Source organism: Platalea leucorodia (assembly GCF_965183815.1).
Source record: "Platalea leucorodia genome assembly, chromosome: 2".
Taxonomy (NCBI): domain Eukaryota; kingdom Metazoa; phylum Chordata; class Aves; order Pelecaniformes; family Threskiornithidae; genus Platalea; species Platalea leucorodia.
Window position 1 is genome coordinate 87,173,759 of NC_138824.1, and position 15,331 is coordinate 87,189,089.

Here is a 15,331-nt window from a genome sequence, read left to right on the forward strand (position 1 = left end):
GCAAGTACCCTAACCAGATTATTCATTATTGGCAAAAGCAACGCCTGATCGGTCTTTTTTTCCTCTATGACCATCTTTTTGATGAAGTGCTTCCAAACAAACTAAACTGAGGCTATGCGAGTTGAAAAACAAGAGTCGTGTCTCTTTCCTACGAGGCTTGTGATACATGGCGGTTTTCCCTTTTGAAAGACTGAAGTTGCACGCCTTGCACACCAAGCAGAGCCCGCCTGGAACCCACCCTAGCACAGTTTTTCCGCTGTGGCTGTGGTGCGAGCGCTCCCCTCCTGTTTCACCACCACATAACCAGGCACGAGTGCGGGGCCTGGCGGGCGAGCCTCGGTGGTGGAGGAGCCTCAGTGGTGGAGGAGGCAGAGAGCGGGCAGCGCGGCAGGCATGGCACGGCACGACACGACAGGGGAAGGGCTCATCTCCGCTGGCCCGCACCCCCAAACACCTTACAAGTCCCATCCCCAGCTACAGCCCTTGTATACGCCAGCTCCTACCACCACGCGCCTCTTGCTGTGGGACCGCGCGTTGACCAGCTCTGCGTGTCTGCAGAGAAAAAAGTCGAGAGCGCCATTGCAAAGCTGCTCGTTCATCTGGTCGGGGGAAAAAATGTGGCAACCTGGTATGGGTGTGTGCTGAAGGTTCAAAAGCGAAGATGCCATGAAAAGAATCACTCTGGACAGTGCAGAAGGCTGTGCCGAAAGACAAAATGGTGATTGTGACATATAAGAAAAACACCTGCTCATCGTGTGAATCCCCATGAGTCTTAAGGAAAAATTTGGGTTCCCTGGGTTTCTCTTTAGAGCCCGAGATATTGCACCCAGGAACACTGATTTAAGTGTATCACAGGATCAGAGCCAAAGGGACTTCTACTGTATCCAAAACATAAAGTTATAAAACTGAGGCCTGGTTTGACTTTTTTCCCCAACATTTCTCTCTACAACTTTTATACCCCGAATTATTTGCATGCATGATGTAGATGATTTGTGGATGCGGGCAGATACTTAGTTATGTCTAAATCCCAAATTCATCAAATTGCATAATTACAAATAACAAGATCTGTCAGCTAACAGGAATAGGGTTCTAATGACCTAAACTATGTCTTGCAAGATAATAATGGAAAATGATGGTCCTTTACAGTAAATGGAAATTCCTGTAGTTGTATTAAGTGAAACTGTTGAATTTTGCATTTGCCCCAAATTTTGAGCAGTGCCACTGCAGTATTTATTTGCCATTCTGTACTATTCTGATAGAAATGAATATTTTTTTTCTATGCACAGCCTGGTGTTGATAAACTCCAGTTGTAAGTTGCTTGAAAAAAATAATTGGAAGAAACTGTGAACTCATAAATATCAATGCAAGTTCTGAGTATTAAAAAGAAATCATTCCGTTGAAAATGCTGAGAATCCTGAATGTTGCCCAAAAACTAGTCTGGAAAAATAACAGGTCAACACTGAATATTAATTGCATTTTCTGTATTTCAAAATCCAGAGATTTGACAAGAGAGATAATTTGGAGATACAATTTGGAGATATAATTTGGATTGAAATACTCGACAACATTTAATACTGTAATCAAAAATTATTAACTCGCTGCATTTTAATGTGGAATAAGCAGTTCTTCTCCTTCCCTCTTTTATTTATTATAAACAGAGAACCTTTGAGGCATGAGAGAGGCATTCATATAGGAATCCAAGGAATCTTCCTAGCGAAGGAGGAAATGAAAAATTAAAATACCAGAAGTAAAGGATAGTTTGATTAGTTGAACAGTAAAGAAAGCAAGCTGGTGCCCACTTTCAGCCTTTCCCTCCAGCCTCCGAGGTAAGAGAATATTCAGAAATTCAGAAGCAAATAAAAATATGTTAACAGTACAAGTGTCCAGCCGAGGTCCCGTAACTCTCTGTGTAAACTGTTCATTGGCGTTGCCATGAAAGGATCTTGAGGAACTAGCACAGCTGTTTCCTCTAGCTTGAGACTAGACGAGACCTCCATCTCCAGAGAGGATGTGGGGAAAACTTGCCTCAGTCAGATACGTAGCGCTCTGTGTGCTTTTATTAATGCCAATTCCTGTTGCATGCTAAAAAAGCAAGTGCTGCTAACTTTTGCACAGAGGTCTCTGTCTCCCCACTTAGAAGTAAGATTTAGGGAGGAGATAAAGTGAGAATAAGAGCAACAACGCGCATGATCTTTTTAGATAATTCTAACCATTCTACCCCTCAAACACAGCAGTACCAGCCCTCCTGGTGGAAACGCAGGTGGATTCACAGTCAGCAGGTTCTGCGTGGACGAAGCTGCTGGCTGGCAACAGAAAAGCAAGCTAATCCAGACTTCAGTGCATATTTCTTTATGACAGGTTATTTCAACATCGGTTTACCTTAAGCACGTTTGCTAACTGCTCTCCAGCATACATATTTGCATAATTTGAGAAAAATCTGATACTTTTCAGTAGACCTACCACTACTCATTGCCTTGGGGAGAAGTGCAAATAAAAAGGCCGACCATTCAAGGATAAAATTGGAGCCCTATGCAAGTCATTAGAGATTTCACCACTGACCTCAGCTACGTCAAGATGACACGAAACCTGCTCAAAGACAGACCTGAGACAAAAGGAAGAAGCTGTGAAGTACAAGGCCCGTCAGTCTGATTCATTCACAAGACTGAGTCCTTTTAGAACCTCTCTGTAAAATATTCTTACCATTCTTATTAATCTTACTTATTCTGAAAAAATACCCCTAGTAATATGTAACTAAATAGTTGCAGCATAGTCTCTGAGATCTAGGTATCTTAATTGTATATTTTTCATCTCCCTTTTTTTTTTTTTTATTCTCTGCATTTCCTATTGTTTCATGAAACTATTTTTGATACTTTAGGAAATTTTTAAATAGTTTTTTCTTCTGCCTTGTGAATTTGAAAGCTAACACCAGTGAACTCCATTCACTGGGGTAACACAATATCAGCATATTTCTGAGCAAGTTAAAGCAGGACTATCAAAAACAGTCAAGGTGGAGAATGCTTTTTTTGCTGAAACTTCAACTTCTAAAATCATATGACTTTTCTGACGTGAGAGTGAAAGAAACCAGGCACTTTGTGCTCTTACACAACAGTAGGTTTCCTGACAGCATGACTTCCTCATTGTGAAATGCAAAACAAGAACAGTTGACACAACACAAACACTGTTAAGTCTTTCACAGAAACAGTATTCCCCATTTCTGATCCCAGACAGATAATTTCTAGGGATTGAAAAAATGTATATTCATTAAATGTATGTAGTTAGGCTGAGTCTATTTTTTGCTAGTTTATTCAGATTCAGTCTCCCTACCAAAAGCCCTGTCCTGAAGGATTTCTAGATCCGTAACTTATGAAACAGATCTTAACTTTTCTACTACTAGCCATTGGCTGTTGCTTTGTATTTTAGAAATACTTCTGTTCTTTGGGAATCTCCATTTTTTCTCCAATAGAGGGTAAACTGAGCCAGTTAGGGTGTTTGCATAAATCCTAAATTACTCTTACAGGACTCTAGGCACTTTCCACTGCACGCCAAGGGATTTTCTTGGCTAACACCAGCCACCAGAATACACACTTTTTTACACAGTTCTCTTGTAGTATTATGTTCCATGCTGGCCCCTCTGTCTAAATGGAGGTGAACCTTGTAGGTTGTTGGATACACTGAAAAATAGGGTGGGAGTGTTTGCGAACCCAGGTTTTCAGGATTGTTACTCTGCAGCAGTAGCATGACTTAGTGTCTTCCCATATCCCAAATCACGCTTTAAACAAGTCAGATTAAGCTAAATGTAAAATAAAGAGCTCCTTTACAGTATCTAAGAATGGACCTGAGAGTTGCAAAGTTTATAGAAGAGAAAACCATGCCTGTGCCAAAGAATTGTACTTCTCCTCTGGGTGGCCGAGCTGGTAGGGCCGCAGAGATGCATGGTCATCTCCATCGGGATCCTGCTCTCGTTCTGCCGCACAGATCTACATCTGTAGGTCATGTTCTGAGGAAGAGCTGGGCCGGGGATGATTCCTCCACCTTTCCATACTCCAAAGCCATTTTGGGGAGTGTATCCAGACTGCATTTCTTCATCACACCCACCTCTCTCCTCAGGGACATCCATACCTCCATGGGGAAGCAGCCCCAGCCTCCCTTACGGCAGGCGACTGGTTTTGAAAATGCTCCTGTCCTTTGTGCTTCTCCCAGCACTGCCCTTCCTCTCCAGCCAGGCCGGTGAGCCAGGTGGCTTACGGTGCGCACGGCAGGCCCAAACTTGGATGTTTTGAAGCCCCTTCCATCGGGACGCTGCCGCCCAGGGCCCTACCTTGGCGCCGGACACCCCCGCCCCCGCACGGTCTGATACGGGCCACTGCTTCCTGCTCCGAGCAAGGAGAGAGGATGTTTTTTCCCCACGCACACAGCGGTGAAAATTCCCGTGCGGAAAGCGGCCGCCCTGCCGGAGCGCCGGGCCGGCGGCCGAGGCGGCGCCGCGGCCCCTAAGATGGTGCCGCGGCCCTCGGCACCCCCGCCGGCAGAGCCCCCGGTCAGGCGCTCGCTGGGGCACCGACGGGCTCGCTTTTCGGGGAAGTGAAAGCTTTTCCCCTGAAGGGGAAGGCGCTGCCGGGAGAAGCCGGCCGCCGCAGGGGCGCCGGGGCGGGCTCCCCGGGCGCGGCTGCGTCCCCTCGGCCCGGGCCCCGCCGCCGCCGCCGGGCGCCCTGCAGCGCCGCCCGCCTCTGCTAGGGGGCGCCACCGCGCGGGGAGCGGGCGGGGGGGGGGGGGGGTCACGAGACAGCCCGCACCAGCTGTTGCTGGCAGGCTGCGGCAGGATCCCGGGGAGGAGCGCTATCATTGGCTGAGGGCGAGCAGCACCGGCGCTCCCATTGGCTTGCGTGAGGGGAGGGGCGGAGCGCGGGCGTCTATAAATAGGGAAGGCGGAGCGGCTCCGTGGTAGAGTGCGCGTCGCGGAAGCGGGGAGAGGCACAGGAGGGTCGCTCGTCTGCTCAGCGCCGCCGGGACATGCTCGCAGCCTGACTGACCGCAGGTGGCCGCCGCGCCCGGGACACGAATGAAGAAGCAGTTGCTCCTCCTGTTCACACATCGGGGACTCGTCAGCCGAGGGGGCCGCAGGGGGAAGCGCCGTCGAAAATGGCCTCGTTCAGCATCCGCGCCGCGCGTCCCGAGGACTGCCCCGACCTGCTGCGACTGATCAAGGTGCGGGGCGGCGGGGCAGAGTCGCTCCGGCGGCGGGCGGGAGCGGCCGTTGCGCGCCCCCTTCGCCCGGGCGGGGGCCGGGGGTCGCGTCAGGCCGCCGCGGTGGCGGGCGGGCGGCCGGGTGCGGGGCAGCTCCGCGGCCTGCGGCGGGGCCGGGCGGGGGGGGGGGGGCACCTTTGCCCGTCCGCCGGAGGAAAAACAAGCTGTTGCGCAAGGGTGCGGGGGGGCGGGGAGCGGCCAATGGGGAGGCGGCGGCGGGGGGAGCCCGCTGACAGGGCCCTCTCTTGCAGGAGCTGGCCAAGTACGAGGACATGGAGGATCAGGTGGTGCTCACGGAGAAAGGTATGAAAGCGGCCTCTGCCCGCCGGGTCGGGCGGTAGCCGAGTGGCAGTGCCCGTAGCTCAGTTGCCGGCTTATTCTGCTTTTCTAGAACTGCTTGAGGATGGTTTCGGCGAGCACCCTTTCTACCACTGTCTGGTTGCAGAAGTGCCAAAAGAACAGTGGTCGTCTGAAGGTGAGACTTCCTGATACTTACTTTTAGACGCTAAAAACGCAAGAGGCATCTTATACTTAATGTTATCGATGCTACATAAGGTTCCCCCGATGAATTGGGGTAGGAGGAATAGGCTAACTGTTAAATGCAGTAATGTATAGCGATACTCTGCTGAAGTAGTTGCTAATCCTGGAGGTGTGGGAAGATCAGGTATAACGTAATGTACTTGACTCCAGTTAATTAAATGGCTTTTCTTGTTTGACCCTGACTTACCTTTATGTAATCCTGTTGAATCACATTTTTTTCTTTAATTTGTCCCCAATCTTCAGGTTACAGTCTCTAGCTTCGCCATGTACATGGCCCTTCCGTGTACATGGATGGGCGGGGAGGTAACTAAAAGATCCGTTACACAATAAAGTAGATGATCATAATATGAGGTAAGGTCTACAGGGACAAGTGCTATTCCCAAACCTTTACCAAAGATGCAGTAGATCAGAAATCTGTTTGCACGCTTCTCTTAGAGTATGTGCAGAGTGTTATGGCAGATGCAGTTAAAATACTCGAGGTTTAGGTTTGAGTGAGCTGCTGTTGGAAGAGTTGGTTTCTCTTCCCCGTTGAGCCACAGAATTATAACTGAAGCTGCAGCTTTACTTACCTTGACTTTGTAGTGCTGAAGGTAAAGAAAGCAGTGTGATGCTCTCAGTGGAAGCATAAGTTGAGGTGCTGGAAATGCTGCTGTGAAGGTGGCCTGTGAGCATGCCTTCTCACATGGTGTAGTTACTGAGGAGTATACACGGAAAGATCAGTGTTCTTTAGAGTTCGGTAGACTGTTTTGGTTGCTAAGGAAGCAGAGTTGGGGCAATCATCTAGATTGTGAACAGCTGTATAAAGTTTTTACTTGCATTCCAGAGTGGGAATACTGATAAATCAGTAGGGTATGCATTTGTAGAAAAAAAGCCTTGTGTTCAGCACTTACTGTGATAGTACTTCTGAGGACTTCAGGGTATGGCAAGGGCAGTCTTCATTCTGTTAGCTTGATACAAGTTTGTCAGAACTCATATTTTCAGTTGTTGTTCACTTGCAAACTTCATTCTTAATTGTAACCTAATAGCAAATGTCTGCATGTCACAGAGAATCTGTATGTTTAAACGTGCATGTAAGACTTAATATTTTTGCCTTTTAAATTCACACTAGCTAAAGCTACACCCTTTGTTTCAGGACACTGCATTGTGGGCTTTGCCATGTATTACTTCACTTACGATCCATGGATTGGGAAACTGCTGTATCTTGAAGATTTTTATGTGATGGCTGAGTATAGAGGTGTGTATTGCAGAATTAGATGAGTTGCTTCCTATAGGGCTTCTTTAAAATTAAAACTTAATTTCTTGTGTTTGTTTGGTGTTTTTTTTTTTTTAGGACTTGGCATTGGGTCAGAAATTCTGAAGAACTTGAGTCAGGTATGTCCGAGCGATAAGTCTAAACTGGGGACGCGTGGCAAGGCAGTATTCTCGCTCTTCTGCTAACTGCCCGAGAGCTGCTCCTTCAGCACTACTCGGAGTTAAATTAAAGGAAGTGACAGGACAGTAGATGGCTTAAAACATTGTCTAGAGTCTGTTACAGACAGTGGTAAGCACTGAAGTGACCAACAGAATGAACTGGATGGCTTCTGGTGATAGAGTTAGTTGCCAAGTAGTCAGTTCTTACGAGGCGTGTCATCTGGGGCCGTTGTTTGAGCCATGTCTTGCTGCACACCTTTGCAGGTGGCTGTGAAGTGCCGCTGCAGCAGTATGCACTTCCTCGTCGCGGAGTGGAACGAACCGTCCATCCGGTTCTACAAGAGAAGGGGTGCCTCTGACCTGTCCACCGAGGAGGGGTGGAGGCTCTTCAAAATCGACAAAGAATATCTCTTGAAGATGGCAACAGAAGAGTGAGAGATTATTCCAGCAAATAAATTCTTTCTGCGAATATGTATGCTCTCTGAATAAACTCCTTTTTGCTTTCTGCGTACAGTTCGTAGTGGAATAAAGTAGTGTGGATGCTAATAATGAAAATGCTACGCAGGTGTGGTCATAGAGTAATTGGTACTGTGATCTGGAGCGGAGGCAGCTGTGAAGTTGTGTATGTGCTTGTGTGCATCCTTTACCAGTGTGGGCTTGTAATCTTTGTATATGGAAACTTCATTCTTGTAAGTGTCATTCAAATGTGTACAATGTACACACTGGTAGGGTTTGTTTTAATTATTGCCTTTTATAAAAATAAATAGTGTTTTCACTTCATGGTGGTAGTTTGGACTTTCAATTCTCACATACGGTTTTTGGTCAGGTCATGTGCAAATTAATAAAAGACTCTCCGATTTCCCCCAGGCATTTGCATGAGCGAAGCGCGATTTACCACGGTCCCGGCGAGAGGAGAGGCGCGCTGGCGTGCCTGCGGGGCCCGGGGGGAGGCTCTGAGCGCTGGGAGGGGTTTGCGGGGGGTCTGTGCTCCAGCCTGGCGCGGGGCAGAGCAGGCTGCCCCGCCAGCGGGGACTGGAGGTGAGCTGCGGTCGGCTCATTTTGGGGTCCTTCAGTGAGGCTGCTGGTCTCGGCCCTCTGGAAAGCGGCTCCAGAAAAAGTGGGTGCTTGCGGCGTTGCCTCCTTGGGAGTTTCGGTTACCTGCGGAGCGCCTCCCTCAGGAGGGCATAGCCCTGGAGGGGAAGATGCATCTAGCTGGAGTTTCAAAGCCTCAGTCACAAAAATAGGTTTGATTGCTCAGGAGTAGGGGAAAGTGTTCTTGCAAACCAGAAAGAAACTCCCTTGTGTGACTCTTAAAACACTGACCATGTATCTGGATTTACGTGTGTGATTTCAGCTCCCGCACAGAGGTTTTCCGTGTGCTTTGGCGGCAGTCGTGAGCTGCCTGGCGTTAAGCGCTGTGGTAAGCAGCGAAAAACTCCGGTCCTGCGCGTTTAAACCTTTGTGCTGCAGTATGTGAAAACAACGCTGCTCATCAACTGTTTGATCAGCTTGGAAACAGCCTTACCAACTTGGCGATATCGTGTCTGCCTTTCTCATAAGCTGGTGGTGAAAGTGGATGCACCCAAGTTTTACGCGCCCTCCTCTTGCGCCGTAGTACCGCCACAATAAAAGGCTGCTTTTGGCCAGCGCTGCCTTCACTTCAAAGGAAGGGAAGAGACTTACCTGCCTTGTAACATGCACTGGTTTAAATAAAACAAGATTTTAAACTGATTTTAATTGCTGCATAAATCATGTGTCATCTGGAAGATGTCTCCTCATCCCAGAGAGTAGCAGGCAGTGACTGCTTCAGCCATGGGTAACCCTAATTAACCTAAATTTAAGAACAAGATGTCCCTCTGCCTAGCACCAGCAGCAGGTTGCGCAGGGCACGTAGCATGAAACTACCCTTGTTTTCTCTTTTGTTTTCGTATTTAACAAAGGCGTGGGCAGCAGCGTGCCAGCTCTGCCCAGGTGTGAGATAATGGCTGTCAGCTCTTGCCTCAGGAATGAGAAAACCAATAAGAAACACAGGAGCTCTTGGAAGAGAGCAGGAGGTAGCGTATGCCCAGGTGGTTGTCCGGACAAACACAGGCTGGACTCAGCCCAGAATCTGCCACGTAAATCACCCTGATTTAGCAGATCAGGTTCTGCATAAGGAACAGTCACTTCCAGACGCTCCCCGTGTCTGCGCGGCACCTCAGCTGTGCCGTGCGGGAGCCTCGGGCTCAAATCCCACCCCTGCCCGAGGGGAACAGAAATCCCTGTTTCTCCCTCGATCGGAGATTAATTGCTAGGCTACAAAACCGCCCTGCGCTTGCAGAGGTGTTCGATGCTTGCTCTTGTTGAGCCTGTTCTATTCTGCAATTCAGCGGGCCAAAGATCATGAGAGTAAGCCCACCCGGTACCTAGAGCTGGAGGCGGCGTGGGAAGGACGAGATGGTCTCCCGCAGCCCTCGCTGAGCCCCAGGGTGTTGCACCCTTGCATCGGTGAAGCTGCAGTAACTTCGCTGGCAACGCAGCGAGCTACAGTAACCTACTCCTGCATCTCAGGCCTCGTGCAATTGCCTTTGAAGTTATTTTAAGCCAGTCCTTTTGGCTCCGTGTATCAGTCCAGAAGGTGATCGCTTAGTAGAGCAGCTTAAGAAATGTTTTTATTTTCAAATTAACAGTTCATTAGATATCTAGGACAGACCTGCTTAAATCTCAGGGCGCAGTCTTCTGGAGCACAATAAAGCTATCAAAGCTGCATGACCGAATGGAACAAGCTAACTAATTAGGCATTATAATGAGGAAAGTAAGCAGCTTAGTCAAATTTTCAACCAATGTAAAAGTCTTTAACGTATCTCATTCATCTTCTCCTGCCAATGCAGTTTACCGTTGTATTTTCTAAATGAATTCTGCTGAAACAGATTCTCAGGGAGTCACAGAAAACAAGCAAGGCAGTGCTAAGTAGGAAGACCTTTTCTAGCCAGCTGTGATAATTGTAAACATTCACACATGAAAGTAAAGACAAGGCCTAACCTTTCAGATGTGACTTTCACTGAGATCCTACTAGGAGGTAGGGTTTTTAAAACCAGCAGAAATATTCTCGCAGCTGTGGTACAGAGTCTCCAACAGAGGGATGTGGTAATGCCATGGCTCAACAAAAGACCAGTTTTTAATTCCCTCAGTAACTTTTTCTCAAGTTGCCAGGGGACCAAAGTGACTCTGTAACTACAATCAAGACGTACAACTGAGTATTTTCTATGGGTTTAGTCACAGGAGAAACCTCACCCGGCTCGACTTTCTTCATTTCCAGGATCATGATCACACCACCAAGCTGCAGTGCGAGCGTACGGCTGGGGCAAAGCAACACCAGCAGGCTTTGAGCTGGTTACTGGTATCACACCAGTGGGAACCCCTGGCAGCACAGGCACAGGGCTTGCGTGGGGCCTGCAGGTATGTCAGCCTTTTGCATTACCCCGTTTCCTCGCCGCAGCGTGCCTGCCTCTGGGGAGGGGTTAGGGAGCGGGTGTTATGACAGCGCTGATAACATCTCCGGGGAGGTGAGGTGCAAAGATCCTCCTTGCTCTCGCTCTCAAGCTCATGACCCGGGAAGCTCTCCTCACGCCGAGCCAGCCAGCAGAAGACTTTGCAATTGCAGCGTTTCCACGTTCCCGTTGGGTGGGGATGGAAAGGCGGCCTCGGACAAGCTTGCGGCCGGAGGACGCCGTGGAGGGCCGTACCTGGCTGCAAGAAAAAGGAGCGCTGGGCTCACCGCCCCCTCTCCGCTTGGCATTTTCCTGCTTGCAGGCTCCCGCACAATGATCCAGGCCGTAGCCATAGCGACGGCATGGAAGGAGGCTTTTTTGTATACATAATTTGAGTTAAAACATAATAATATATGCGAGAAAAACAACCCTTCCTCCTCCCTTCTCCTTTTAAAGAGCCTTTGCTCTCAACGTAATTCAAAAAGCCAACGCAAACTTTTCCCCCAAAGAGCATATAGGTGCTTTAACGCATTCCTGCCATGGCATTTTGTCTTGGGAGACTTGCCATCCTGGAGCCTGGCCAGCTGAATGCGGAGGTCTCGCTGACGCAGCTGCAGGGAAAACACCAGCTACGTGTGGAGCAGGGAGTCAGGAAACCATTGCGTAATTCCCCGCCGCACAGCGTTACCTCTGGCTGAAGGCTGGCCCAGAGATGTGCTTCATGCCTCCCTTTCTTCGAGCTGACCAGAAGGTTTATTGCCTTCGGCTCGCACAAGTTTTCTCCTCACGGCGCTCGCTCCCCTGGGCTCTCCCTCCACGCGCCTTGGGGGAGCAAAAGCTGAGCTGAAGGAGCGCACACACAGCCGCGCACACACAGCCGCGCACGCGCGGCCGGGCACGCACACACGGGCACGCGCCGACTGATGGCAGCGCCGATGAAAACTGCAGCACGCAGCTGTTTCCCTTGGTTTAAATAAGTCACCTCCTGTTACAGACTCGGCTTTGCCCAGTTGTTTTGCTTGCCGGAGCAGGATTGCTTGAATGCTGCTTCTTTGCAACTCAGGTTTCAGAGAAGCGGCTGCAATTTAAATAAAGGCATTAGCTGCTATCTGAAACAAAGCAACACACAACTAGCGTGCCTGCTGCTAATGTTTAATCTCACTGCAAACTCAAAGCAGGCCTAACTTCACCATCCAGGTGCGACTCCCTCCCAGGACTCTTCTTTCTCGCCCCAAGACCTGGCTAACTCCTTCTGCTGTCGAGCAGGTTTTTGGCAGGTGCAACCTTGATGGAGGGCTTTAGAGCCGATCACGAGCTCAGAGCAGTCCCTGTAGGGGTCTCGTGGAGGAGAGTGTGTAAGGCTGAAGATGGTGGACGTGGGCTCTGGGGTAGGAGCACAGCCCAACACCGGTGCCGCACCGCGAGGTGCACTCCTCCTGTTCCCTGGGCCTCGCCCTCCTGCGCTCTGGCTTCTTTGCTATCAGAAATGCTCACTGTGGCTGAGAACAGAATAAAGCACAGGTACACATCTCTACTGAAAGTAGGGAGGGGGTTTCTGTGAAATGAAACCAGTTTCGGTTTCATTTCACAGATTTACTGGAGGCTGAAGCAAGAGATAAAAAGCCCCAGGATAATTAGCTCATGAGGATGAAAAACAAACACCGGTTGCAGAAATTCCTCTAAGTTAAACAGTTTTGTTTATTTGTATTTGGACCGGCGCGCATTTCTGTTGTTCACATAGCAGGTGTGAGCTGCTCACGTTGACTCAGAGGAAAAAGGCACCTCCTTTTCCTTCAGCTCCGTTTCCCTTCCCCTCCAAAACAGGTTAAAGAGAACATTGCTGTGGTAAGACAAAACCAGGTGCCCGTCCTCTCCTGAAAGTTTGCGGTACGGTGTGACAAGGTGGCTTCCCGTCTTCCAAATCACCTCCCAGGAGCCCACCAAGCGGGGAAGGGACATGAACCCCTGAAATTCCTACTAGAAACCTTCCTCCACCTGGGGAAAAAAGTGTGAGAGAGACGGCAGCTTTCCACATGAAAGCCCATCGGTGTTTCCAAGCAACCTGCATGTTGCAGTGCTGTTTTTAAAAGACACTGGTAAAGTGCAGGGTGAGATTTTTCAAAGCTGGTTACTATAATTAGGCACCCAGATACCACTGCAAAGATACCTTTGAACAGCCTTCCTCTAATTGCTCTCATGATGAGCAAACTCCAGTCTGGGCTCTTCAAGATCTCCCTGAACTTTCGCATTTGACCTGTTTTAGCCACCGACATAGAAACACCACCGCACAGCTTGTACAGGAGGAAATGAAAGGACTTGTAGTTTTGGTCAATAGTCCTGTGCCTTTTGCAATCACTTCATATGGTAGAATTTTGGTTTTTTCCCCAGTCAACTTCCTACCATGGGCTAACACGAATGTACAAGAACATTTCCCACCACACAGCCTGAATACGTTTTAGCTACAGTTGCAGACACGTGGATTATTTTCCCCCCCCCCCTATTTTTTCAGAGCCAATGTCAAGGTAAGGATCAAAATCTGCGTTTGCCACTCCTAGAGGTAATGATGACCTCTGTACAGAGCTGTCGCTTTGCCATTGGGGCAGAAAACGTAAAGAAAAAAAGAGGCAGGAGGGGAGGTCTGCAGCAGTGAAGGGATGCCGGGTGCAGGGGCTGGCCACGCAGGCTGCCACGGGGAGCCATGCGCCCCACGGAGGCAGGGGCACCAAGGGAAATGGTTTAGGCTTTATTCTTTCCCAGTAAATGTAATCAGAAGAAACTAGAAGACTCTTATTTTGCAACATCATCAGAAGTCCCAGAGGTAAATTCCTGGGATATATTAATTCTTTCTGGATTATTGTTACCCCCATTGATCTCATCAGCCATAATGCAGTGGATTAGCAAGCACTGGATTTACTGGTGCAGGAGCAGGAATTACTTGCTGCTGAAGAGTAAGAGGCAGAACTGGCAGATAGAGGCAGCAACAAGGGCTAGCATCAAAGAAATAACACTATATTAATCCAGTTTTAAACAAAACTAGCTGAAAATTCAAGGGATAATGGCAGTCAGCGTATGCTGTTCCTTAGCCAGGTAAGAAAGTACACCCATTTCATGTAACCACATATCTCTGAAAGCTGGCAGACTGTAAATAAGACTGATTGATAAAACAAAGTCCACCACATCACAAAGTACAGCTGGTCCAAATGACGGTGAAGTGAGAACAAGGTTAAAGAATCCCAGAGGAAAAAAAAATCTTTTCATAAGCAAATACTCAGGATTTATAGGCATCAGTTGAGCACCTTCTCAGAACAGGGAAGTAATAAAATTATCCTGCATTTCCATGCTGAGTTTGCCGTCACCAAGATTGGACTGAAATTTTATTACCGAAGTCCTGCAGGGAGTCATGCCCAGGGGAATCCTTGCGCGTATGAGGAGGCTGTGCAATGGCCAGAATCCCAGAGCTCCTTTTCTTGCCATTTGGGCTTGGCGTCAGCAAGCTATTATTTTCTGCTGGTAAAAGCCAAAGCACTTTTTCACCCCTGCAGTTCAACATACTCAGACATCCCTGCTTCACTCCCAGGCAGGACCAGGTTTGCCTCTACGCACCCATAGCCACGTGCCTCTCCAGCACAGTTCAGGCAGCTGAGGCTTCCCTTACACACGCCTATGTCTGGTTTCTCAACTAGGGTATTTTCTGGAAGAAGCACAGGGCTGCAAAGGCCAAAGGTCCTCTTAACACAGGTCTAAAAGCAAGAAGGGTTCGTGAGGTGTGGAGGAGGATGTGACATTATCTTCTGTTCTTTCTTAGAGATGCTGTTGAGCCTTTGGGATCCAAGAAATGATGGTCCTTTCATTTAAAATATAAAGCATCAGGTGCTCCTATTTGCGGGAGTAAAGAATGTAATAAAATGAATGTAAATCCACGTAAAGCCAGGTGCAGCTTGCAACAAAAGGGTTAGAAACACAAATACGACACAGGCTGTGCCGGGCCAGCCCTCGCCGCTTGCTGGGGTGCAGCCCCAGCTCCTCAGCCGGCTGGGCTGCCCCGTGCGCTTCATAGCCCCAGTGTTATGGGGACAGTGGCACTTGCAGCTGGTCCTTCTGTTTCATGATCTTTTCTAAGTTCAGCCATGGTGGTCTTACTTTGCGCAGCTCCAAACAGCACCCGCATCCCCCAACCCCATCACAGGTACGTGTTTCAGAGGAGCTTCTGTGGGAGCTGGCACAGGATGGAAGGGCACGGAGGTGGCCGTGAGCAGCTGGAAGCCCTCAGCCCATTGGTGCACAAGCACCTGCCCTGCGCTGAAGGTCCCGCCGGGTACTCCGCAGGAGAGCCGGCTGCCCAGGGAAATGATCACAGACAACTCCAAGTGTCAAAGTCTCATAGCGTCGTCCCTGGTGCTACTGCAGCCAGCAAAACCTGCCTGGCTGCAGTGCGGGGAACATCTTCTGCAGGCTCAGCGCCTGCTGACACACCACGCGAGCACCGGTCAAAGCCAAAGCAACGTCCCTTTCCAGTGAGGCTGAGCCCCAGCAACCTCATGACATGGCAAACAACATTTGGGAAGAGCCCAGCTACGTCCCAGCCAGCTTCTCTGTAAATATTTTTTCCAGAGATCCTCTTTTACCAAATCCCTGCAAACTCAGCCGCCGCCTTGGCCAGGCAGCTG

At 49.2% G+C, this 15,331-nt stretch overlaps 1 protein-coding gene across 1 annotated transcript; it reads left to right on the plus strand.

Annotated features, from left to right (window-relative positions):
• The first annotated feature begins 4,941 nt into the window (after positions 1-4,941).
• On the plus strand, positions 4,942-7,974 carry SAT1 (spermidine/spermine N1-acetyltransferase 1). The gene is made up of 6 exons (XM_082303907.1): positions 4,942-5,205; positions 5,496-5,547; positions 5,636-5,719; positions 6,917-7,018; positions 7,115-7,155; positions 7,459-7,974. The coding sequence occupies exons 1-6, from the start codon at positions 5,140-5,142 to the stop codon at positions 7,627-7,629; spliced, it is 516 nt and encodes a 171-aa protein (XP_082160033.1). The 5' UTR covers positions 4,942-5,139; the 3' UTR covers positions 7,630-7,974.
• The last annotated feature ends 7,357 nt before the right edge of the window (positions 7,975-15,331 follow it).